This window comes from Dermacentor albipictus, chromosome 2 (genome assembly GCF_038994185.2).
Source record: "Dermacentor albipictus isolate Rhodes 1998 colony chromosome 2, USDA_Dalb.pri_finalv2, whole genome shotgun sequence".
Taxonomy (NCBI): Eukaryota; Metazoa; Arthropoda; class Arachnida; order Ixodida; family Ixodidae; genus Dermacentor; species Dermacentor albipictus.
This window is the reverse complement of record NC_091822.1, coordinates 90,969,816-90,996,243: the sequence shown is the minus strand read 5'-3', so window position 1 is coordinate 90,996,243 and position 26,428 is coordinate 90,969,816. Positions and strand designations below refer to the sequence as shown.

General features: G+C 47.9%; 1 protein-coding gene across 1 annotated transcript in view; it reads right to left on the bottom strand.

The window, feature by feature from the left end:
• Positions 1-26,223, bottom strand: part of LOC135902734 (uncharacterized) — a 48,677-nt gene extending 22,454 nt beyond the window's left edge. Inside the window, exons 1-4 of the mRNA XM_065432954.1 lie at positions 26,104-26,223; positions 18,296-18,973; positions 14,310-14,630; positions 6,710-6,875 (exon numbers count right to left, since the gene is read on the bottom strand). Coding sequence (XP_065289026.1) covers positions 6,710-6,875; positions 14,310-14,630; positions 18,296-18,973; positions 26,104-26,223 — 1,285 coding nt within the window. The remainder of the gene's footprint in view (positions 1-6,709; positions 6,876-14,309; positions 14,631-18,295; positions 18,974-26,103) is intronic.
• Positions 26,224-26,428: the final 205 nt, after the last annotated feature.

Sequence of the window (26,428 nt, the reverse complement as noted above, 5' to 3'; positions counted from 1 at the left end):
GCAGTTGTAGACTGATTTAATACGCATGAGGTTGACGGCTTCAGGTGGTGCGCGGCACCGTTGTGATCGCGTAATGCCGTCCGGCACGACCTCCTATTGCAGTGCACATCAGATGATCTTGTATGGTTCGAAATAACGTTACAGTAGCTTTCCGGTCAGTCCGCGTCAGCCGTATTGGGGTCTAAATCCCTACACTATCACCACGCTGGTATTCCACATAGTGTCGTCGACGGTTCCAATATTGTCTCTCTCTCTCTCTCTCTCTCTCTCTCTGTGTGTGTGTGTGTGTGTGTGTGTGTGTGTGTGCGTGCGTACGTGTGCGTGTGCGTGTGTGTGTGTGTGTGTGTGTGTGTGTGTGTGTGTGTGTGTGTGTGTGTGTGTGTGTGTGTGTGTGTTTAGCGGGTTCTTGATGCGCAGGCGGGCGCGGTCGGAGCGCTGGTGATAGCCGGCGACATCGAGGTGACGTGCGGCAGCGTGGCATCGAGTGTCATCGGCGGGTTAATTCCGTAAACTAGCTTGAACGGCGCCATCTTCATTGTTTTACGTAGTGGTGTCTTGTAAGCGAAGCTTGCGACGCACATTGATAACATGCCGGTGGCCGTCTTATCTACGCACTCTGTAAGACCACTCATTCGCCTGCGGCTCGTAGGCGGTTGTCCTCCAGTCACTTGTCTCGCTGTACTGCAGGATGCGCAAACTTGGTGGTATAAAAGCCTTTGTTCATTCGGTGATGATGATTACTTGTACATCATCTAGTAGCATGATCTTCTCGAAGAAGAATTTCGCCACTTCCACCGCACTACCTTTGGGTAGGGCTTTCGTTTTTGCGTAGCGGGTAGTCAGTGGCAAAAAAAATCCTCTAATTCCCAGATGTAGACACGAGAAAGTGCCAAAGCAAGTCCATTCCAGACTGCTGGAACGGTTACCAAGGAGGTCTAATGGGCTGTAGTGATCCCGCTGGCCTTGTCATTGTCTTCCATCATCGGCAGTCTCAGCAGGTCCTGACATAATGGGCAGCATCGGCGGAAATGTGCAGCAAGTAGTTCTTCTCTTTTATCCTCGCAAGTGTACGAGAGAAACCGAGGTAACCTGCGGTTGGGTCATCCTGGAGGGCACGCTGAACATCTGGTCGCACTGCCAGGACCATAACGAGAAGGTAGTTGACACGGACTGGAGACCGTCTACTTTACGAGAACGTCATTTTGCAAAGGAAACAAAGACAATCTACACCTGAATGCCCTGAAGACGAAGTCTGTCTTGCCTTCCAAACACTCCACAATGTTCCCGAGTTCCGCGTTCGCTCGTTGCAGTTCAGCGAACTCATTTGCTCTTGTTGGCGGAAGGTGTCGTCGCCTCGTTCGTTGTAAGGCCATGGTCAGTGGCAGTGCGAGACAAGCAAGCGGCATCAAATTGATTGCGCCCGGTCTTGCGGGCGATGGCGTATAATATTCTTGCAGCCTCAAGCTTCATAGTGCAAGATAGCAAGAAGTGTCCTTGAAGTTAGCGAGCCAACACAAGGCGTTGTGGCAGCTTACGGTGATCGGCGTACCGTATGAATAAGGCCGAAATTTAGACGTAACCTAGATAACAGTGAGGCACGCCTTTTCCGTCGTAGAATACTTCGCTTCTGCTTTCTACAGCGACCGATATCGTAAGATATGACGCATTTAAATCCGTCTTTTTTCTGCACAAGCTATCGCCTAATTCCTACGTTATTGTCCTCAGCGCCTATTTCAGTTTGGCCTCTTAGCCGAAGTGTGCGAGTTCCGGGGATCACTGGGCAAGCGTCTTTTCATTCGTTCAAATACCTCGAATCGGTAAATATGAGAATATAAATAAGAGAAGTTGCAGTTAAACGCGTTGCGAAGTGCGTTTCCGCTACATTTTTTCTGCGCTTGGCGCACGCGCAGAGCCATCTTGCGGCAAACACAGAAGACCCCCTCTTCGCAATGTACGGCGCTGCCCCAACAGGTGGCACGTCACTCTACAGCTACTCCCCTTCGTCTCGTTTTAGCGCATGCGGCCGTGCGGGGACTGGTGCGAGGATGCCCCAATGGGGCTCTTGCATTGCCCAGGGGGCGCTGCGAAAAAGGTGCTAAAAAGCGCCCTCTGTCCTAAAATGGGTCGTACCAATCTCGGTCGTCTGCTTCGGGAAGCACGTTTACAATATGGACCCGTTACTTTCGGTTGTGTTGTATCACGGCCTGCAGCGAATATCGGGCGCCGAAGATTTTTTCAGGGGTGGCACGCTGCGTAATGGCAAGAAATTATGCAGTGCCGAATACGTGCACGTATGCCGTTCAAGAATTAAGCGGCGAAGTTTTAGCGCGGTGTCAATCGCAAGTGAAGCAAGTCGCGTACGAATTGGAACTTCAGGTAAGGTTTGCACGCTGCTAGATTCAGGCGCACAAACGCGAGGAAATGCTTGCTATAAATGAATTCACCGCAGCGATAAGCAGACATCATGTGTACGGAACTGCTCGAGCACACGACGGTACGTGCCGCGATGTACGAACTGCTCGAGCGCACGATCGTACGCGCGGCGACGGCAGTGGTCTTTCAACATGCCGCGAAACGGCGGGCCTCATGTAATCTTTGTTCACTGCATGCCGCTAAACAAGTAGTTATGCCTGCGTTGTGGTAGCGGCCATCTGTCTCTTTTAGTAACTGGTAATGACTGATGCAATGCATATGAGCATCGCGCTGCAGCGCGAGCTCGTGCGCTGCTCGCTTGATGTAGCTTTTAATGACAGCGCTCGAACATCGATCTGCTGTAATCAATACTACCTTGCTGCGCTGCCTCAACATGCTGGCTTGAGGTCGAGTATGAGCACATTTAACTCTCTAACCTGTGCTGCTCGTTGTGGGGCAATGAATTGTCACCGAATCAGCCCGGCCATTTGTGGTCATTTGCACACACCTGGTCACTTCACCACTTCGTGATCGGTCGAATTGTTAATTGTCGCTGTGGCCGGGTCTCGAATCGTGAATTACCAGCCATGCCTGCAGCTATGTCGGTCTGCTGTCGGGATTGTAGGTGCCAAAGACGAAATTTAGAACGCAGATAATCAAGCAAGCTTCAAGACAGGCGAAGCAGTCAGCATGGCGCGAAGTTTCGCTTACTCAGCGCGACGAACTGCAGCTAGGCAGCGCGCCCGACGATCCACTTCGTGAGGCCTTGAAGGAAAACGGTAGAATCTGATGTCGGGATACAGGCCTTCTTGTTCATGGCAGCCCACGACGCAGAAGTAATGACGGTGACGCCTTTTTCGAGGCTGGGCTAGGTCTCTCCGGATCGGCGTCACCGATTCCTTCTGCTTCCAGCATTACGTCTCACGGCACACGGAGAGTCTGTTTTCGTTAAACTATAGGCTGCGGCAAGCTCGCAGCGTGGTCGGCGTGGTCGGTGAGAAGTGACGAGCATTTTCGCACTCGCAACAGTGCAGGAAAAAGTGTGAATCGACGCAAAACTCGGCCTAGAAACGTGCTTCGGCACAGCCAGGGCTCAATACGACCCAAGCTGGTACGACCCAGATGTCGTTTCCCGCGCCGGCACCAGGCGCCGCTACTATACCTCAAACTCCAACGCAAGACGCCCATACCCTTGCGTTTAATAAGTTTTCTCGCTATCTCCCCTTCCAACTTCTAGCGTGCATCACTCGAACCGCCATGTTTAGGCGACGCGGCTCCTCTTTCCGCTCACAGCGCGATTCCTAGGTGCAGCATCCGTTGCGAGACGCCTCTGACGTGTCGCCTCGGCGTAGTGCGTCACACACATCACAGGGGAAAGCATCCCCTGTGATGTGTGCCGTGCTGCTGGCGAGGAGTCATGCGTCTGCGTGGGGCTCCCAAGCGAGCTAGAGGACGATCGCATTGAGGCGTCAGCCCCATGATCGCGTCCGCCTTCATTGCGCGTCGCGGCCTGGCTGTCCGTGCCGATCATGACGTTTGGCTCGCGTAGATCGTTTCTCCCTCCAAGACACTGAATTCTTTGGTTCGTTCCGCTTGCTCAGGCGCACGTTTCGTCTTTCTGTGACTCAAAAGGAGGCCAAGCGAACGAGTGGGCGGTGCGAACGGGGTGCGATAACGCTATCGCGTTCCACTCTTGAAGGCGAAGCTTAAGCGTCTTCTAAGTTTTTTAATTATACTTTTTGCGGTTCAGTATAAACCACTGGAATCTGTTGTGTGTCGGTGTCCGCAAATTGCCACTTGAGCAGTTTATAAAGTACATTGACTGTTAGCGCTGCGCGCTTTATTTTATTGCATTTCACTTTTTCTTACTACATTGTTTTGAACTTTGCATTATTCCACTCCTGCTATGGTCCATATTTGGGCCGCAGTGTATTCAAGAAAATAAATGAAATAATATAATCGCGACAGAGACAGAGATTTCCATGACTCCTCTTCACGAGGCCGCAAGACCCGCCCGCGCTTATTAGAAGGCTAGATAATTTCGTCGCGCAGTACTTCATCTACTTGTTCCTTTATGGCTTCTCCATCTAAGGTCGAAACACAGTACGGGGTCTGAGAGAGTGGTCGAGTGTAGTCTTCGGTTACTATGTGAAACTTTATCGAACCTTCGCTAAAGATGAAATGGAGTCCTTTTATTATAGGAGAGGACTTTTGAGCTTTTTGTTTTTACACGTGGGAAGGCTTTGGTTTATTTCAAAAGCTGGCTTGGGAACCATGGTCGTCGAGGTAAATGCAGTAGAATTGGAGGGGACCAACGCATTGGTGGTTTTCACAAATTCACCGATGTATGGGATCATCGCGTTTCTTTTTATGTCTTTGCACTCCTGACTAACGTTTTGTCAGCACGGATGCACAGTCGAGGACGGCCGTAAATAAGGTTGGGTGATAAAACTAGGAAACTTGCAGGCGCAAATTGCAATCAGCTAGCGCAAGACGAGGATAACTGGATATCGCTGCGGAGGCCTTCGCCCTCCAGTGAGCGTAAAGATAGGATAATAATGACTACACTTTTGCCTGACGGGCACTTCTCAACGTGTGTTTCGATCTGAAGGGAACTCAATCAGGCCTACACTGCTTACACATAATTGCCTTGGATTTAAATTTGGATTCGGCTGGCTACCTAGCCCATAATAGTAATTACGATAGGGATGTGCTGCGTGGCACATTTTTTAAAGCAAAGATCTCTTTGCCAATCTCAGCGCCTTTCTTGCTGACAGTGGCTGCCACCTGTAACTGATAACTTGTCGAACAGCTCACACGCGACTGCGGGATGCTGGCGCCATCTAGGAACGATGGCTCACACTACTTTGCCCGCAGCAATTCTAGGTAGAGCGAGAAAGCCGGCATGCGGATGAGGTCGTTGGCCAGTGGTGGAGAGGGCGAGGAGTCGAGACGCGGAGATCCACGTTGAGATGGTTGAGAGGACGTCGGAAGAGATGGCGTCACGTTGCGCGTGCATTGCGCCGCCTGTCTACGGCGTGGACTCTCGCATCTGCGCCTCCAAGGGGATGGCGAGTACCCGAAACAATTGGCACAAAAAGCCAGCTTGACTCTTTCAACCACTATAATGCTGGTTACGTTCAAAGGTACGTTACACGGTAGGTGGCAACCTTCAGCCAGATGAGAGGGTGAGCGTGAAGACTGCCTTGTAAACTTTGTTATGTAAAGATTTCGACAGGGCATGTTGGATCTGCTGCAATGTTCTTGCTGGTTTTTGTTTCTATTTTCATTTTTTCTTTTTCTGCGGGGCGGTTGGGGCTGGTCTTTCACAGATTTTTGGCTAAGCCGCACAGTTAGGAGGATTGCTCGCAATGCGGCAGTCTCCTGAGCAAATCGGGAGTGTTTGCAGATACGAATACGATCAGGGACAGGCTAAAACATTTCAAAGAAAAGCACACACGGATCAGCGACCACAGATAGCTGAAGGCAAATTCAATTTATATATATAATTGTTCTAACTATCCCATCAGTGCTAGCCGAACAGCGCAGAGAAACATGCAGGTACATCATTTTAGCATTTTAGAAAGCGAAAGACACAACGCCAATGTAGCAGATGTCATCTGCTGTACCGCCTGCTGTAATAACTCTGCTAACTGTACTTGCATATGTTTTGCGCTAAAAGGCTGAAACGGAAGACCAGCATGCTCAAACTTACATTCTTTCAGGCAAATCTTTTAGGTTGAAAGACTCAAAAACTTTCATATAAAGGGCAGGAGGTGCAATAAATTGTTCCCGGACCTATGGAACTGCCACAACATAAGCTGAGGTATACTTCACAGTATAGGGCCCATCTGCACTGTCCACAGCAACTCGAACAACTACAGTTTGAGGCAATGAAACGCAGCATCTTTTGTACCCCTAACTCTTCCCAGCTCTTGAAGTTATTGACAGTGAAAATCAGCTTGCGCCTGCTATAGGACCGACACAATTTAAACAACGTTTGAGTGTGTGCAATAATTGTATTGCCGCATTACTTCGATCCTTTTCGACGTCCTACTTATTTAAGGATAGGTTTTCATGTGAAATGCGTATGTGTGAAACGCATTGATATTGCGTTCTGTCGTAAATCGCACGAATGTCGTTATCATGCTTATTTTTTCTTCTTTGCCGAGCTGAGTAGTGTCACGGAGGGGGGGGGGGAGGGATTTTAACACGTATTCGTTGTCAAAATAAAATTGTATTGTAAACATCTGCAAGACAAATTATACTCGCTAAGGAGAACTGCGATGAGACCCACCTTCATCGTCAAGAGAGATCAGCTGGTCCCTGAGGTTTTTGTTGAGTGGTGAACCAATAGGCAAGCCACAGAGTGAAAGGCAATACTCGAAGAACTTTGGCCATACATCCTGGTTGACCTGTACCCAGTCGGCTACAAAATCTCGCACATGCGCAGATACGCTTATCTGTTAGAAGATGGTGGAGGAAATAAAAAGAAAGATCGTCAGTGTCAGGAGGCAGTGATGCTTGTGATACGTTTGAAATAAGAGAGATTTTGTAATAAACTTGATACGCTCGATATAGCCATCAACTAGGCGACGAGTGACGTTGTTTCGGAGCGTAAGAAATAACCATAAAGTATGCGTCAGACGCCAGTCAATTACGTTTCACCATAAGATATTGCAGAGTTCAACTTGTTTCAACCATCTTTATATTGTTGCGCAGGGACCACATCTTTAAAATCAAGGGGTTGTCATGTAGAGCAGATTTTTTCGAGAATTCTTTCTTTTTTATACTTATCGAACAGTTGAACCTACTGCCTCTAGAAGAGATGTACTGTTGTGCCATTACCACAAGCCCGGATTCCGAATCTGCAAGATGCAGAATTTATCCTGCGAGCGCCCAAATTCTCCCTTGAAAAGGCAAGATGCTGAGCCGTCAGGCAGCGCTGTCCTGCGGGAGAAGCCTCGGCGAGCAGCGTATTCGGACGTGTTAGCGTGTGCCAGACAGCCCGGCGCCGCACCTCCCTTTGCCTGGAGGTCACCGCGCGCGAACTTTGAACCGGGTGGCCAGCGCGGTCGCTGGTTGGACCCCTCGGACGACCGTCGTGTGCTGACTTTGTATTGGGCCGTTTGAGGGACAATGGTTCTCGGGGATTATAAAGCGGCGAGGAGGCCGCCTCGAAAACAGGATCCGCCGACCCACCGGGAGAGAGTGTCGCTCCCGACTGGGGTGAGATGTGTCACGCGTTTTCGCCGGACGCCGTCGTGCGGGAACAGCCGCGTTTGTGTGAGCTCTCGGCCCCAGTGCCGATCCGATCTTGTCCTGTACAATGACCTGTATATAATGTATAAAATCCCTTTCGTTATTCTCATCGACGCCTGGCTCGGAGTCTTCGCTACCAACGCTCTGTCACGAAACGGGTGACGAGCGCTACGGGACCACAAAGTCGTAATAGTGGTGCAGCGGTGCAAGTTCGTAACACTGGTGGCAGCGGTGGGATTGACCGGCGTCAGCTACCTCGGCGCGGTGAGTGCCTGAAGTTTACCTCAAACACCAGACTTTCTCTGACACAGGTTATAGTAGCTTAGGGAAGGATTTGGTGTTGCATTGTGATAACCTTGTGTGTTTCAAGCCTAGTAAGAGTGTTTTGAAAACCAGGGGATGCTGAGGGGGTAAACAGGGCAGTGTGTGAAATACTTGCATATGTCTTACTAGTAGTGTTAAAGTAGCGTACGGCAGGTATATTCAAAAAGGGTAAACAGCAGGAGGACAGTGTGAACGATGGAGAAGTACAAGGTGAAGGAACTTCTCGAAATTTGTGAGGAGTTGGGCATTGAGTTGGGCTCAACCAAAAGAAAGAATGCGATCCTTGAGGTCATGAGGACCGGGGACGTAACGGCTGAGGAAGCCGCAGAGGCCTGGGCGGATATCAATGAACGTCGGGAAAGGGAGGAAAGGAAAGAAAAGGAACGTCGCGAGGAGGAAAAGAGGGAGAAGGAACGTTGCGTGGAGGAAAGGAGAGAGATTCGTGAGCACGAGCTTAAAATGAAAGAGTTGGAGACCCGAAATAGCTCGCCAGCGCCTAGTCTCACTTCTAACGGTCCAAGAATACGCGATCAACTTCCACCCTTTGTCGCCGGAGAGGATATGGCCAAATACCTCGTGAAATTTGAGCACGTGTGCGAACGGAATAGCATTGAGCGATCCCTTTGGGCACAGAATCTGTTAGCGTTGCTTCCTGGGGAGGCATCAGACGTAATCACTTGCTTATCGAAAGAGGCGTTTGAGAGCTACAGTGATGTGAAGGAAGCGCTACTGCGGAAGTACAAATTGTCGCCCGAAGCTTTCCGGCAGAGGTTCCGGTATGCAAAAAAGGGCAAGGAGTCGAATGTTGACTTCGCGTTTCGTCTAAAAGCCGACCTGGTGGAATGGCTGAAGGGCGAAGAGGTTTAACGACGACCGCGACAAAATTGTCGAATGCATCGCGTTGGAGCAGTTCTACCGTTGCATTGATGAGGATGTCCGGCTCTGGCTGCAAGATAGGCTAAAGGATGTTAAGCTAAACAAGGCAGCAGAGTTAGCGGAAGAGTATTACACACGCCGCAGCTTGCACAGCAAGGCAGTGCGCGTAGAAAAAGCTGATAGGAGAGATGGGTTTTCCGGAAAGCCCGAAAAACGGAAACCGTTAACCTGCTACAATTGCAAAAAGCAAGGGCACATCGCTGCAAGCTGCCCAGAGAGAATTGCTTTTGCAACGATACAGGAAACTCACAAAAACATACGTCTATTGGAGCCCTATGTGCAGGAAATTAAGGTAAACGGCAAGAAGTGCCGTGCACTTCGGGACTCTGCAGCCACTATGGACGTTGTTCACCCGTCTTTCGTCTCCTCGAGTGATTTTACGGGAGAGTGCGCTAGGATACGGCAAGTGGCCGAGGAGAGGAGTGTCTGTTTACCGATCGCAACGGTTGTCATTGAAGGAGAGTTTGGGAAACTTAACACAGAGGCCGCTGTGTCTGCCGCCCTCCCGGAGCAATTTCCCTACCTCTTCTCAAATAGCTCGGAGCAGCTGCTGAAGGATCAGGGCAAGTCATTCTTTGCCGACGTGGCGTACATGGCGCTCACGCGATCCAAAGTGCGCCCGCTGTCGAGGGAACTTGACTTTGCGTCGGTGAGCGAAAGGCGGTGCGGCACACGGACTGATCAAGGTAACTTGAGTGGCGAGCAGTCACGGGAGAGGCAGAGCTCGGAGGCTGGCCTAGGCGAGCGGGTCCTGGAGGTGAGTGGGAGTGACGCGTGCAGTGCTAGCCGCGATAGAGACGCGACGCCGCAATTAGGCGACGCGGGCTCCACACTCGCTCCGGTTTCCGCCAGCTGGCAGGAGCAGGCTGCAGTTGAAAGGGAAACTCGGATTCGCGAGCAACAGGAAGATTGTTCACTAGCCGATCTGAGGAAGAGCGTCAAACGGGGAGTGAAAAAAAGGAGGGTTTCATTTGGCAAGGAATCTGGCTTATTGTACCGCCGCTACACGGATAAGCAGGGTCGCAAATATAAGCAGCTTCGGATTCCGCGAAAATATCGCCGGGAAAAATGAATGACCTCATTTGCTTCCTCAGAAGTATGTTTTCGGTCCAAAGCGATTTCAAGGGGACCATTCTATTTGTCATTATTATTGCTGATTATTAATTGTTTCTATTTTGGTGTGTTGTTAATTTGAAAACTGATTGTTTGAGCCTTGTGTGCTAGATCGTACACCTGCCTCTTGTTGCAGCGGGAGCAAAAGGGGATAGCGATTTAGTTAGGTTGATTTGGATTATGGCCTTGTCTGGTGTTTGACGGGAGACAGAGGGCACTTGTTCGTGTTGGGTGTTGCCTTTTGCCGGTCGGTTTTGCAAGCTGCAGAACGACCAAGCGGGACCAGTGGCGAGAAGCAAGGTCTTAGGAACGACCCGAGCGGAGCTGGTCAAGGTGCCTTGGCGAGGACGCGGTGAGCAGAGCTCCTGTCCTGGCGAGTCGGACCTGGGCACGTGAAGTTACCTGGCGTCCCGACACTGGACGTGAACTTGGACGAGCCTGACGAACGTGCGCGCCTGGCATCCGAGCCACGTGGAGGCAGCTCGTCTTCCCGGCGCCTTATCTGAGGGCGGGGATGCTGTTGTGCCATTACCACAAGCCCGGATTCCGAATCTGCAAGATGCAGAATTTATCCTGCGAGCGCCCAAATTCTCCCTTGAAAAGGCAAGATGCTGAGCCGTCAGGCAGCGCTGTCCTGCGGGAGAAGCCTCGGCGAGCAGCGTGTTCGGACGTGTTAGCGTGTGCCAGACAGCCCGGCGCCGCACCTCCCTTTGCCTGGAGGTCACCGCGCGCGCGAACTTTGAACCGGGTGGCCAGCGCGGTCGCTGGTTGGACCCCTCGGACGACCGTCGTGTGCTGACTTTGTATTGGGCCGTTTGAGTGACAATGGTTCTCGGGGATTATAAAGCGGCGAGGAGGCCGCCTCGAAAACAGGATCCGCCGACCCACCGGGAGAGAGTGTCGCTCCCGACTGGGGTGAGATGTGTCACGCGTTTTCGCCGGACGCCGTCGTGCGGGAACAGTCGCGTTTGTGTGAGCTCTCGGCCCCAGTGCCGATCCGATCTTGTCCTGTACAATGACCTGTATATAATGTATAAAATCCCTTTCGTTATTCTCATCGACGCCTGGCTCGGAGTCTTCGCTACCAACGCTCTGTCACGAAACGGGTGACGAGCGCTACGGGACCACAAAGTCGTAATAGTGGTGCAGCGGTGCAAGTTCGTAACAGTACGTAACGTCCAACGGCCCATTTGGATTATCGGTGTGACGTCCTTCCGCTATGCAACTGTTTTCTGTTTGTCAAAACTGCTTTCATTGCTCTTGTTCTGCTCGTGTTTTTCGATAACATCTCCCTCTCGCATCACTGTAATGCCCAAAAATAAAATAAAAAATGAAAATCTGAGATTCTTTTGTCACATTTGAAAGCAACAAGAAAATGTCAGCCAGTGGTCTGTGCAAGGCTTGAATTAGGCTGAGCCAGCTCAACTGGACGGAGCACACTGCAACACCCCGAGGTAGACCCGAAACACTAGCAGGGTGTACGAAACGCGGAGGAATCACGTCCTCCGTTCGCCCTAAGTAACAAGGAACAGGACGCACTCTTCGCGCGCTCAGCCGATGTGCCCTCGACACGAGGTATACCTGTGATTTCGCGTGATGGAGCAAGTGGAGGTTACTGGAGTTTCAAGTAGACGCCGCCGCAGACATGCACGGCCGTGATTTCCCGGTAGCGCAAGCTCCGCACTTATCTATGTTCTACCCCTAATCCAGCGACGAGAGCAAGGGTAGCGGGACGATGACAACAAATACACAAATACCCCATGAAAACAGGGGATGCGACAACCACGAAGATGACGTCACGACAAACGAAGGCGGCGGACGACAAGATGACCGTAGGACAATTACGTCACGGCGTCTCAGTCATCGAGAACTCGTTATTTCATTTGAGTTTGGGAGGAGAAGCGGGAAAGCGGGCGTAGCCTTGCAAAACATGAGCTTTGCTTTTCGTGCTACAATCAAGAAAACGCGATTTCAATACACACACAATTGGCAGGCGCCAGAATTTCTGCTTGAAGGAACCTTGAGAGCTATTACTGCAATGGTGTCACTAAAGCAAGGGATTTAAGCTGGCTGTATCACCAAGCCGGTCTTCTGCCATCGCACACAGCACTTCTTTTCTCAGAGGAGGATTTCGGCACTTTACGGCCCTCAAATTTGCGCCGTCACAAATAAATGTATAACCATGCGAATGATTCTCATAATGTAGTGAGCCACCAACGTAGGCTGCTGTGAGTAGCTAGTCGTAAATTTGTCTGTAGGTGCGTAGCTTGCGTGAAAGGCTGCCGCTTAGTCACCTCTGATGAATGCAGGGCGTCGCAAACCTGATGGGCGATCAAATGCTACATTTGTAAACTGAGAATCTTTACAACCGCATCCGCCTGCATATATATCACATTTACCACTGCGCAGTCACACAATTCTCATTATCATCACAAGCGTAATTCCTCTCTTGCAAAGATCGCCTTGCAAACTTTCCCGAAGCAACCATCTTATTCGGTCATTGTGATTGTTCTACGTCTACCTTGTTTTATAATAATCTCTCCATACAATCCTGCGGCAGAGCTTCCTTTTCATCATCATCATCATTGTTTTATTATTCCGCAATTTGCAAATATGCAGCATGGCTCAGTTAACTTGGGCCAAGTATTAAAAAAGAGACATAGGCCCTACGCCTGTTGAATTGCCGCAGTAGTCTTCTGAGCCTCATGGAGCACGTCATGATATTTTTTTTCAGCCCGACAAGCTGAGTAATGAACAAAGATTCTCTAATTAAATTTGTATATATTATCTGGTGAAAGATCTTCAATGCAAAAGTTCATTGTAGAGCTTGTTCAGAGACATCAGATTATTTCGTCTATGCTAAGATAGCTGCACTGTTTTTTTTCCAGCCTTTCTTTAAAGTGCGGGGAACTTACAAAAATCCCACGTGACTGCCGGCTAACGCGACGCGCTTTATTGCCCTCAAACGTAAGTTGAACGAATTAGTGAAAGCTTCTCCGCGCACAGAGATCGATTGAACAGGCTGTCGGTGGCTGCGATGGACGTTAAGTGACAAAGTTGGCGCACCGCTTTAAGAAAGAAATTCTTCAACGAAAAAGCGGCCGCTACGTACGAGTGTGATATAGGACCGGAGACAACATTTGTTGCAGAGCACGTATTTCTTTCTTTTATTTTCGGACTAATGAAGAGAGGCATGTAGGGGCCGAGGCTGACAGTGTGATAAAAGCCATGCTGCCTTTGGTCCATCGTAGTCCATCACAGTCACAGACAGCGTGTTCATTCGATATCAGTGCGCGAAGCAGCCTTCGCTAATTCGTTCAATGTTCAATTCGTTCATATGAGGGCACCGAACCCACGGCACGTTAGCCGTGTGTCATGTGGTGCCTTTTAAAATTTCTCGCACTTTAAAGAAATGCTCGGAAAAATTTAAACAGGGCATAGGTGTTAGCTTAGATTAAATATTCTGATCCTGCTGAACAAGCGCTACAACTTTTCAACGAAAGATCTTTCGCTAATCTTAATATTGAAAAACCTAATTAAGCTATCTTTCATCATTACCCAGCTTGGCGGATTGAGAAATAATATCACTACGTACTCCACACGGCTCAGAACAATACGACGGCAATTTGACACGCGTAGCGCTTATGTTTTTTTTTTAAATCATATTTGGCCCAAGTTAGCTGAAACGCACAGTACTGTTCAGGATGAGTGTGCAATCATAGAGCTCAAAGTGAAAACTGTCAGGTGGATCTCTTAACTGTAAGTAGTCCGGGGATGAGTACATTAGTCACTAGGCAATGGTGAGTTGTGGGATAAAACAAACACACATTTGGAAATATACGTTAAAATATAGCAACAAATAACAATATTTAGAATATGTTTCAAACATAGAAAACCTAAGTACGAACACAAAGATTTAAAACGATATATTGACTAGCACGCGAACTTGAAGACATCAACAACGTGAATGCAATCTACGTGATTTTATTTCACCAGGTAAAATGTGCCAAAGCGACATACATGAACACCGTGCTGCCATTCCTGTTCATGGATCACGTACTCATCCTGTTGCTTGAAGACTTCGGATTATATGCTTTCCATTGACCACACTTCTTGCCGAACGAACTCTTATTCAGCATTTCCTGCCAAATCATCTCTCTACTGTTGTATATTTCAATGACTCGTACTTTTCGTTCAGCTTATCCGGCCCACTGCTATCTATCAACGTGCTTGCATACAAGAGAGTAACTCGTGACCCTCACCTCCAGGCGAAATGGCTCCGACGCATCGACGACGTACTCGAACACCCTCTGGAAGTTCAGCAGTGAGTGGACGCCGAACTCGAGCGACAACTGCATGGACCGATGCAAGGGGTCCTCCTCGGCGTTGTCGCGCATGCCGGTCAGGTTCAGCTTCAGCACCGACAGGAAGGCGAGTGCATCGCCTACCTCAGCGTCGTCCACGTCACCGTAGGCCAGGCACAGGTCTTTCAGAGCTCCGTACGTCGTCTTCGTGTCCCCGCTAGCGGGGCCAGATGATTTAGCTTTAGTGCCGCCGTCTGAAGAGGTGTTGGCGTTGCCGATCTAGTGGTCAAGCGTACGGTAGAACAAACATGCGATTAAATTTTGGAAAGTCCACAGCTGAAAAAAGCTCGGCACGAAGGTAAGAAAAAAAAAAGGAATACCAAGACACCTAAACACTTTTTTATGAGTTGAGAATGCCAAAGCATTCATGTCCAATTGAACGCCGCTGAGCGGTACTTCGAGTTACGATCACCTCGTGGACAAGCGAACGAAATACTGGTCGCCGCCTGCACTTCGCTTTCCGCCTCACCCTTCTGCCATACCCTCCGTCGCCTTCCGCCTCTTGCTATCGCTGCACCCTCCTCTCCATTTGGTCCTTGCGTATCATAGCTCTCGCCACTTTTTAACCCCCACTGCGCATTCGCTCTCATCTTTCGCTGCACCCGTTCGCTCGGTTACAGTTGACACCAACGCTCGTCGTAAGAGCTGGCGCCAAAGAGCTGCACTCTAAATTGCAACAGAACCCATTTCATGCTTACTACCGACGGTAATGCGTTAGCATTGAATCGTTATATGGACACAGCGTGTTGCCACTGTCGAATCGAGTTATGCATGAGACGTGAACTAAAGCGGCATGGCTGTTTCGCCCATCCTTAGGACAACGTGGGGCCGTCTAACGCCGGCGTCGCCGTGAAACCGGCACGTGGCCTCCGAAAAAAAAAAAGAATTCGAAGGACACTTAAGAGGCAGCGTTAGCTTGGGTAGTTTTGTTAAATAGGTGTAAAAGGAGAATTCGTTTTTCTTGGGAACCACTGTACCATATATGACGAGGCTTGTTGCATTTAAAAATAAAACTTGAGATTAAGTGACTGTTATTTCGAATTTTTATTTAGCTCGTCACTTTTTTATTGGAGATTGGCAAAAATCGCAATTTTTCAGAAAACGATACCATCGAATATACAACTCTTTAACTCACTAATTAAAATTGATATCGCCATTATGTGAATTACATCTAATAATACAAATCGGACAAAACTGATATGTTATGCATGAATATCAAGGGATTTAGTAACGAGAAAATACAGCTCTTGCGGAGCGCTTGTACAAAACATAACGAATTCACGTACGATATAAATCGACATATCCACTTTTCCCGCTTTGAATGGTCTAATAAAGGCTGTTGACACAACCGCGATATCTGTTTTTACTCAAGAGCTATTAATGGCTCAAATTCGTGCATCCATTTCTTTTTCAATCTTATGAATTGAAAAAAAAAATATCCAGGCACTAATTCAAAGTACCACTTCAGAAAGTTACTAGTATTTACCTTTTTCACTGAAATGCAACCATTTCCATTAAGATCGGTCGAGAGGTTATCTCAGAAAAGTGTTTCTATGTTTTAGATGTGCTTGAGTGGGCAGCGTCGGAGTTGGGCTCGAGGCTTCCTCTTAAGGCATCGCCTTTTGAGTGAAACATGGTGGCATTCAAAGCTCCCTGACAGCTTCTCACGCTTTCCGGAAACTGCAGCTTGGGTAATTGCAATGATTTCCTTGAAACGCTTGCAGCGAACCCTGTGTACGTTGGCATTTTTTTATTCTTTTTTTTATGGCGGTGCAAGGAAGCGAGCTGGCTGCACCACTCCTGCTGAGACAGACCTCAAACGGCAGCTACAAGAGATGTCTGTATTTGAGCTTCAGCGTACCAGAATCATGTTTCCTCGTATATTCCAACTGCAATCCAGCGCTATCAGGTGTCTGTAGGTTGTGCGTAAGTCGTTCTTTAAGAATTTTGTAACGCATTTTATTTTGAGAAATTTAGTTAGTCCAGTAAGCACTTTGCGCAACGTGGAGGGCCTGCGTGGTTCGGGATGATTTTCTCTGCCGCGGGCACCGGCGCCGACACCGACGCTGGATCTTATGCGACGTGGGGCCCAGATCGCGCCGGTGCGTGGCAACGCTGAGAAACGCGTCGTGCGGCAACTGTACCCTTCTTGCACGCTGCTATGTGGACGCGTTGCGCCGTCTAGTGGCACTGGCGAGAAGTTAGCGTGTGAATTTTGAGACGAGAAGCCTGAGAACGCTGATAATTGCTACCTCGCTTGCCGAACAATCAGTGGCACATGCTCAGTGATCCAAGGTCTCGAGAATTTCGTTGAAGAGGGCACCTACTGAGCGCATTTATAGCGCAGTTCGCTAAAGCGTTGGCGTCAAAGGCGTTCATTGAAAAGCAGCAAAATACCCTGTGCATTTGTGGGCAGCCTCCTAATGCTACCCGCTAAACCACTGACTACACACTGCAAGTGACGCAAGTTGACAGAAACGGGGTTAGAGAGTGCTTTATTTACTGGTCCGGTGTCGTCTTTAGAGAACCAGATGTGTCTTGATTGATCTTTAATACGAGCGCTTCTTATGCATCGTCTATTGATGGATTTCTCATAGTGTGTTCTTATTTGGTTGGTGTGTCAAAGAATGACTCATTTGGCGCTGGCGTGCTTGGTACCATAATCACAAAGGGTACCTGAACGTTCGGGTTCCTCGAAAGAAAAAACAAAAACCTCGCAGTTGAAGAACCCATTTCGGTTTCTTTTCTAGAAATTTACTACGCTTGGGTGGATGTCTCATTTTCCCTTTAATAATTACACCTCTCCACCTTGCTGGTTTCCGCAAAATTATTACGTCAAGTTCTTGCTTTGGTTCGAGTTGTTGATGAATTCGATTTCGCCCTGCCATCGGCTAGCCGCCGGTTAGCTTAGATGGTAGAGCGCTAGACCACTGCCTCTGCTTTCCGGGACCACTGCCCCGGAAAGGCAGTGGTCTTTCGAGGTTATCTTTCCAGGAATGCATTTAGGTTTCTTTTTTAGCACTTTGCTAGATTTGGGTGGATGTCTCATTTCCCTTTATTAACATAAACTTTATTCGGATGAGAAATGAGATTACGAGATACTTTCTAACGTCCAGAACGTTACTGCACACTTATGTTACGAGTCCATCTCAGATTTCCAATTTCTCGTGACCAATGCACACAAAATCGAGCCTGCCTCCTCGCGGGTGGTGCAAATATTTAGAAATGTTCTGCCTCTATCACTGCTCTCGCTGCCCTAATGTATCACTGGAATGCGTTATACAGAAGCACGCTTTTAAAAATTAAGAGAGCCCTCGATACGTACTCTGCGTGCTGTGCCAGAACATAAGCCTCTGGAACATCAACAGCGGATGCGAGCTGGCGATGCAGTGTGTGAATACTCGAAGTGCAGGTTACCAACCTGCTCTTACTCATTCAATATCCATTGCATTGAACTATGTTTGCTTTACTGAGCTGACGTAACCGCTGCTGACGCGGCAAGATCATGGCAAAACAGAATGCTGAAGTGAAATTTTGAAATACAACAGTCGCTTACGCTTGCAAAACAATGTACTGTGATACATGAGCTGTCCAACAGCAGTCCTCACTGGTCAGACAAGCCCGCCCCCCCTCCCTTGCGCTCATGGAGTAAAAAACCTAATTAGTGAAACTAGCTACCAAGTATATACCTATTTTTATTGCGTACATCGTTCTTTTTTACTTTGTTCAACACAAATAGTAGGGTCCCGTACATTATGTTGCCTCGAAACACGACAATCTTTACGCTGTTTGTTGATTGTCTCTCATGGCACCAATAAACGTATTTTCTGATTAGTGCTTAATCTCAAATTACTTTTTCCTAATTTCTGAGAAATGGCACTAACCTGCACCACTGGCACTGACGGCTGAGACAGCGCGAAATCGGCCTCGGATGGGTCGCAGACGTAGGTGTTGTAGAACCTGCAAGGATCCGCCTGGCGCCGAAGCATCCGCACCAGGCCCGTGCTGATGGCTTTGCAGTCCCGTGTAGCACACTCGTACGGCTTCGGCGTTATCTCCAAAGGGGTAGTTGTAGCCTTTGTTGGCATGCTCGTCGTCGTCGGAGGAGGAGCTGTCGTCGTTTCTGTCACGTAGATTGTCGTCGGCGTTGTCTCCGCAGCTAATGTCGTTGTCTCCACGGTTGTCGTCTGAGCAGTAGACGTCGTCCTCTCCCCACGGTTGCGGTGTGTTGGCACGCTCATCGTCGGAGGAGGAGGAGCTGTCGTCGTTTCTGTCACGGAAATTGTCGTCGGGGTTGTCTCCGCAGCTAATGTCGTTGTCTCCACGGTTGTCGACTGAGCAGTAGACGTCGTCCTCTCCGGCGTCATCGGCGTTGCCATCGTCGCCTGCTTTGTCGACATGAATGTCGACGCTTCCGAGGTTGTCAGTTCGGACGTATTGGAAGACGCTCGCGTGTGCATTATACTGCTGGCCGCTTGTTCATTGGTGGTGCATCTGTCACCCTCAGCGCTAGCAGAAGTGTCCGAGCCAACCGCAGGTGCTTCCTGCGACGTTGCACCTGTCTGCTTGTGGAAGCAGGTCGAAATGTGTGCAACGGAAACGGAGGAAGAAAGTAAACAGAAGTACATAATAATAAACAGAAACTCGCGTTGCGGAGCTCCAAACAGGAATATAAAAGCTTGTGAACACTTACACGTCAGAACCTCACTCGCAGTTCGGAAAAATAAAATTCCTCAGAATTGAGTAATTCCACAATATAGTCAAATAAACAGTGTTTTCTTTTTCTTTTTTCGCTGCACCAACTTTGTCTTAAAGATTGCATATGGCAGGTAGCACAACACTAGCCCATGATCTAAATTACTCGATAAGTCGGCCACTTCTTCTACAAGAAAGCAAACCGTTCCATTCAATATTTACCGTAATTACGATAATTACTTTCTACATTAATTACTTTGCCCCACTTATTTCAATCGACGATTTAAAGCCGCTGAGTTCGCACGGCGTACCCACTTGGAACGAATTCTGTTTACGGCGCCAGTTTCGAGATAATAATTTTGAAAGTGTCCCTCGCAATGCATTGGTGTTCCAGTTACATTTGTGCTTCAATGCATAAAACAGTGGTTTCTTAAAAAAGTAAATAGAATGACAATGAATTTCGTCGGACGGACACCCTGAAAAATAATATCTCGGAACTGGCGATGTACAGAGAATTCGTTGTAAGTTGATACGCCGTGCGAAGTCAGCGGGTATACTTCGTAGATTGAAATTTGTGGCGTAAGGTAAATAATTAAAAAGATAATTAGCATAATTACGTCATTTATTAAAGTGTACACTTTGACTTCTCGTAGAAGTAATGGTCGCCTCATCCAGTAGTGTGCATCAAAGCTTAGAACCGTGTTATCTGTCATAGGCAATCTTTAAAGAAAATTGGTGTAGCTAGTAAAAGACACCGTGTATATATAACTGTATCTTGGACAAGTTGATTGATATTTCGGATGGAATAACGTAAACCTATTCCAGTCTGCTTTTATTCCAAATCCACCATGTACACCCCGAAATAGGTCAAGATGGCACAAGCCTCGCCTATGCGGGTGCGGCCGCTCCCCATGTAGCCGCAGGCTGAGCCATTCTGACCTATCACAGGAGGTCAGTGGCGTATTTGAAATAATAACAAATTGCAATAGTCTTACATTATCCTAGTCTGGGTGAAACCGTTGTAGCGCAATTGAATTGAAAAAAAAAGTACTCTGGATCAGCATCGACACTACACTCACAGATGAATTATTACTACCCAGGCCAAACGCAGAAGGAATATTTTTCCTGCTATGACATCATTTTTGTATTGATACCTTCTTTTCAGTGTGTGCTGTTACATTTTGTTCTCCATGTATATTATGTGCCTAATTGTACCCATTGTGTTATGTACATACGTTGATACACATTAAGAATTCTACTGTTTGCCTATTTTTGTGTAACTATCCTCGGACTTGCACTGTAAATATTTTGAGCAGTCGATTGTGCCGCTCTGTGCCCTGGTATATTTGATCCAAACTCTGTACCAATATGTCATTGTACCCACCCTTGTTACAATCTCCCCAAGGATTGACAGTATCTTCAAATACTACTAATAATAATTATTGCAGTCCCCTAGCCCACCATAAGATAAAGCAGGAAATAATGCACACGCGTGCAGTTTTAGAAATGCAGGTAAAGGAATCGAAAAAGCTCAGTGCCCTCCCACTCTATTAAGAAGGATGACTAGCGAAGCTGTTTATGTGGGCTATTTAATGGCGAACTGCACCTCCACTGCGGGTCGGCCTGGCATTGCACTATCTTCGGGATCGGCGCACGTATGGGAAGTGCTTAACGCGTGCTTCGCCTCCGCAGCGGGTCGGTCATGTGTTGAACTACCTTCGGGAATGGCCCACTTAATGACGTTTTATTCCGCATCAATCACAACGCGTACTCGATGGCACGAACTCAAGTCGCGCCTGACGCGGACGGCGGAGGAAAGGTCCGAGTTTTGTGTCGACACACGGCCACGATCCTGGGGATCTATAGGCCTCAAGAGCTTCGCTGTAAGACATCTCAAAATAAGGAGACATGGCAATAATACGATGAGTTCGTGTGTTTTTCTGATATGGAAAGCCTACAAAAGTTTGGTTACGGTTTTTTTTTTTCACTAGTGCATAGCATCCTAATCTCCTGAAACTGCGGTTCACATTTGAAAACCAAGGATGATGATGATGAGTGGTGTTTAATGGCGCAAGGGCCAGGTTTGGCCAAAGAGCGCCATGACAGGTGGTAATGTTGACGATGTGTTGTGGGTGACGTGCCTAATGAACTCATCATGGTAGGTGAGATATGGCTGTAAAAGGGCCTAAAACTTCCGCGGTAAGTGGAGTAGAATACATAGGTGCTAAAATAATGATGATGACTAGGGTGTGATATGGGCTATGGCAATGGACTTTCGTTAAAACATGATGCAATAAAACTTAACACTGACAAGAGAGTTTCAAGAGAGCCCTTGAATGCAGGGCTGTTAGTCGTGTGCTTAAAAGTTACCTGGCCAGATGATTTTCAGTGTGTCCGTTTCGGCTAAAAACTCTAAGACTGTTTGCAGGTTAAAAAGAGGTTCATCGCTAAGAAAAAATGCAGGGTGAAGGGGTAAATTCTCGCGATATGCAGCAGGGAAATACTTTTTCCTCTCTGTTTCTATTGCAGGGCACTCAATAAGAGCATGGAGGACAGTGAGATTATAGCCGCACTTAGCACAAGTTGGAGGATCGCCCCCAGTCAAGAGATGAGAGTGGGTGCCGTATGTGTGGCCTATCCTTAATCGGCAGAGAAGTACTTCCTTGTACCTTGCTATTTTCCCATTTATCCAGTTCCCCAGTTTTGGCTTGATTATATGAAGCTTGTTCATTTTTTGTGTATCCCATTCGCCCTGCCAGTGATTCCTCAATTTACTGCGTAGAAAGGGTTTTAGGTCTGTGGCAGGGATGGGGATATTTGAATCTGCATCGCTAAAAATTACTGACCTAGCACTTTCGTCAGCAGCTTCGTTGCCTTTTATACCTTTGTGACCAGGTACCCAGCATATTATAATCGATTGATTGCACATATATGCGGAACATAACAAGCTATACAGCTCATTAAAAACCGAGTTCTTATGCTTTTGTAAGCTAATTAGGGCTCTCACTACACTTAATGAGTCTGTGAAGACAATAGCCTTGGCGATATTTTTTAGCCGTATGTGTTGAATAGCCTTAAGTATGGCGTATGCTTCTGCTGTAAAGATACTGGTGTGTGGGTTTAGTGGTCCAGATGTTGAAAGTGAGGGTCCCAGAGCTGCGTAAGCAACACCAGTTGGAGACTTCGAAGCATCTGTGTAAAATTCATCACATGAGTACTTTTCCTTGAGTTCTATAAAATGCGAATATATGTGTGCCTCCGGGGCTCGTTTCGATATTTCTAAGAAAGAGATGTCGCATTGGATAGTCTGCCACTCCCAAGGCGGTGGAAGCCGTGTAGGAGCCATTAAGTCATTGTGTAAAAGAGGGACCCCCGTTTTTTCTGATAGTGCTTCCAACCGGAGGGACAGAGGAGGCCTAGTGGCTGGGCGGTTACGAAACAGCCTAGCAGTGGACAAGTCACATATAGTGAAATGACAAGGATGTTTAACATCTGACCTAACTTTAAGGGCGTAGGAGAAAGTTAAATATGTCCTTTGGTAGTGCAACGACCATTCGTTTGACTCGACGTAGAGGCTTTGCACAGGGCTAGTCCTAAAGGCGCCTGTAGCAAGGCGGATACCTAAGTGGTGAATGGGATCAAGCATTTTCAGAGCACTAGGTCCGGCAGAATTGTAGACTATTGCTCCGTAGTCAAGGCGAGTTAATATTAGACTTTTGTAGAGCTTTAAAAGGCACCGCCTGTCGCTTCCCCAAGATGTACGTGACAAGAGCTTCAGCAAGTTCATAGACTTGAGGCACTTTGATTTCAGGTACTTCAAGTGTGGTACAAAAGTCAGCTTACTATCTAAAAGGATTCCGAGAAATTTGTGTTCATGGCTCACAGATAGCCGTTCTCCATTTAAATCTATTGCGGGGTCCGCCATTATGCCTCTCTTGTTAGAAAATAGGACGCATGTACTTTTGTGTGGGTTTAGTTTGAAACCGTTTTGGTCCGCCCACTTAGATAATTTATTTATGCAAAGCTGTACTTGTCGCTCGCAGATACTTAGGTTACATGATTTGAAGCCTATCTGGATGTCATCCACATATACGGAATAAAACATTGTATGTGGTATGGCAGTCTGGATCGAATTCATTTTGACAATAAAAAGAGTGCAGCTCAGCACACCACCTTGTGGAACACCGGCCTCTTGCGTAAATGGACGAGACAGAACGTTACCAACTCTAACACGGAACGTCCGATTGGAGAGGTAACTCTGAATCACGTTCAGCAAGTTGCCTCGAACTCCCATTTCAGACAGGTCACGGAGGATTCCATAGCGCCAGGTTGTGTCGTATGCCTTTTCCATATCTAAAAATACTGACAGGAAGAACTGTTTGCGGACAAAGGCATCACGGATATTTGTCTCGATGCGGACAAGGTGATCTGTTGTGGATCTGCGCTCCCTAAAACCGCACTGTAAGGGATCGAGTATTTTGTTGCTTTCAAGAAAATGGATGAGGCGACGGTTAATCATCTTTTCAAATAATTTGCATAGACAACTAGTGAGAGCTATAGGTCTATAACTGTTGGGTGAGGAAGGGTCCTTGCCCTCTTTGAGAATAGGGATTACGATTGCTTCTTTCCAGACAGAAGGAATGTATCCGGCAGAGAACATGGAATTGAAGAGTGACAGCAGTGTTTTTTGGGTTTCAGGGTGTAAGTGTCTAATCATCTCATACATTATTCTGTCACTTCCTGGAGCGGACTTGTTGCAACAGTTCAGTGAGGCTTGGAACTCAGCCATTCCAAATGGACGATTGTATACTTCATTGGAAGTGCCTTTCCCACCCAGTGTCATCTGTTCTGCTTGTCGCCGTAATTTTAGGAATGTATCTGTGTAATGAGATGTACTGGAAATGTGTTCGAAATGTGCTCCTAGACAGTCAGCCTGGTCCTGAAGAGTATCTGTTTGCGTGTTTACTAATGGTAGGGGATGAGTATCGCGGCCTTTTATTTTGTTTACTCTGTTCCAAGCTTTTCTTTCGTCTGTATATGAATTAATACTAGAGATGTATTTCTGCCAGCTTTCCCTTTTGGCAAGGCGGCGCGTCCTTCTACCTTCTGATTTTATTTTCTTGAAGCTGATCAAGTTCTCGGTAGTTGGGCAGTCGCGAAGGCGACCCCAAGCCTTATTTTGAATTTTGCGGGCTTCCCTACACTGCTCATTCCACCAAGGAGTGCGTCGTTTAGAGGGTGATCCATTCGTTTGAGGGATACATATTGATGCAGCTTCTGTTATAAACGCCGTCAAATATGACACTCTATCATCGATTGAGAGAGTACAGATGTCATCCAAGGTCAAATGTGTCAGCTCTCTGTATCGTTTCCAGTCAGCACAGTCGACCTTCCAACGGGGCAGATGTGGAGAGAACTTATCGCTTTTTGTTAATTTTAAAACAATTGGGAAATGGTCACTCCCATATGGATTTTTGATCACGTTCCACTCCAGGTAGGGCACTAATGTACTTGATGTTATGCTTAAGTCAATGGATGAGAACGTTTTGTTGGCCACGCTGTAGAATGTGGGTTCTTTCTTGTTTAGTATGCATGCATTGGAAGATAAAAGGAAGTTTTCTAATAAGCGCCCTCTCGTATCACAACGTGAACCTCCCCAGAGGGTGTTATGTGCATTTAAATCGCCTACTAGAATGTAAGGTTCTGGGAGTTCTGCAATAAAGCTCTCGAATTCTGTTCTGGAAAGTTGATGGCTCGGAGGAATGTAGAGAGAGCAAACAGTAACTAGCTTATCAAATAGCACGGCTCTGATTGCCACTGCCTCAAGGGGCGTTTGCAGATGTAAATGCTTACAGGCGATACCCTTATCAACTATAATAGCAACACCGCCTGACGAGGCGTAGGCGTCACTGCGATCTTTGCGGTAAATAGCGTACTGTTTGAGAAAGTTAGTATGTGAAAGATTGAGGTGTGTCTCTTGCACACACAGCACCCTTGGATTAAACTTGCGAAGGAGTTCCTTAATGTCATCAAGATTATGTATTAGACCTCTCACATTCCAATGCATTACCTGTGTGGCCATATTGGAAGTGTTTTATGGTGTGTGTAAAGAGATATGGATTAGGTTGGCTCAAGGGACCTTTCCAGGCCCCTTGACGCGGGGTATTTCTTTTTTCTTGGCGCGCTCCAGGGAGCAACGCCGTTCCTTCGGCGTGTGAGACGCCGGAGAAGTTTTCGTTACATCCATCGCCTCGTCAGAGGCGCTGGATGACGCCCGCTCAGCGGGCACGCGCGGGGGTTTTTCGGGCCTGTCCGCACGAGCAGTGGCCCTAGGACCGGCAGGCTCGGAAGTCTGCTGGCCCTTCGTGGTAGGGGGCGGAGGAGCAGTGGCTGCTTCCGCCAGGGGGGCTGATGGCGTAACCGCCGTCACACTCCGTGTGACTTGCGCGGCCGCCAGAGGATGTGGCGCTGCCCCCCGGCGCGTCACATCACTGTAGGACGGATTCGGTTGGTTATGTACAGAAAAACGCTTGCGCGCTTCCGGAAAAGAAATGTTTAGTTTGACCTTCAGTTCGATTATTTGTTTTTCTTTTTTCCATGACGGGCACGATCGCGAATAGGCGGGGTGGTCTCCGTCACAGTTAGCGCAGTGGGTTGTAGAAGAACAGGTGTCCGATGTGTGGTCTTTAGATGCACATTTTGCACAAGTAGCACGCCCTCGGCAGCTCTGAGACCCATGCCCAAAACGCTGACACTTGAAGCATCGGCGCGGATTGGGGATGTACGGTCGTACGCGTAGTTTGCAATATCCCGTCTCTAATGAATCAGGTAGTTCACTTGTTCCAAATGTTATTATTAGATGTTTTGTTGGAATTTCCTTGTCGTCACGCCTTAACTTAATTCGTTGCACCTTTACTACGTTTTGTTCTTGCCATCCTTCCAACAGTTCGCTCTCACTAAGTTCAAGGAGGTCGTCATCAGAAATGACACCACGTACAGTGTTCATTGACCGGTGGGGGCCCACAGAGACTGGAATGTCACCGAACGCAACAAGTTTGGTCAGTTTGCTGTATTGGAGCTTGTCACGCACTTCGAGAAGAAGGTCGCCGCTTCCCATCTTAGTTACTTTGTAACCAGAGCCGATTGCTTCAGTCAGACATTTTGCGACCACAAATGGGGATATTGTGCGGACTGTTTTGGTTTCATGCTGGCTATGTATTACATGGTGTTTGGGGAAAATTTCTTTCGGTTTCAAGAGGAAGTTGAAAGTTTCATCGGTGCGCCCCCTCTTCAGGGAGCGATCAAGGAGTGGGGGGAAATTT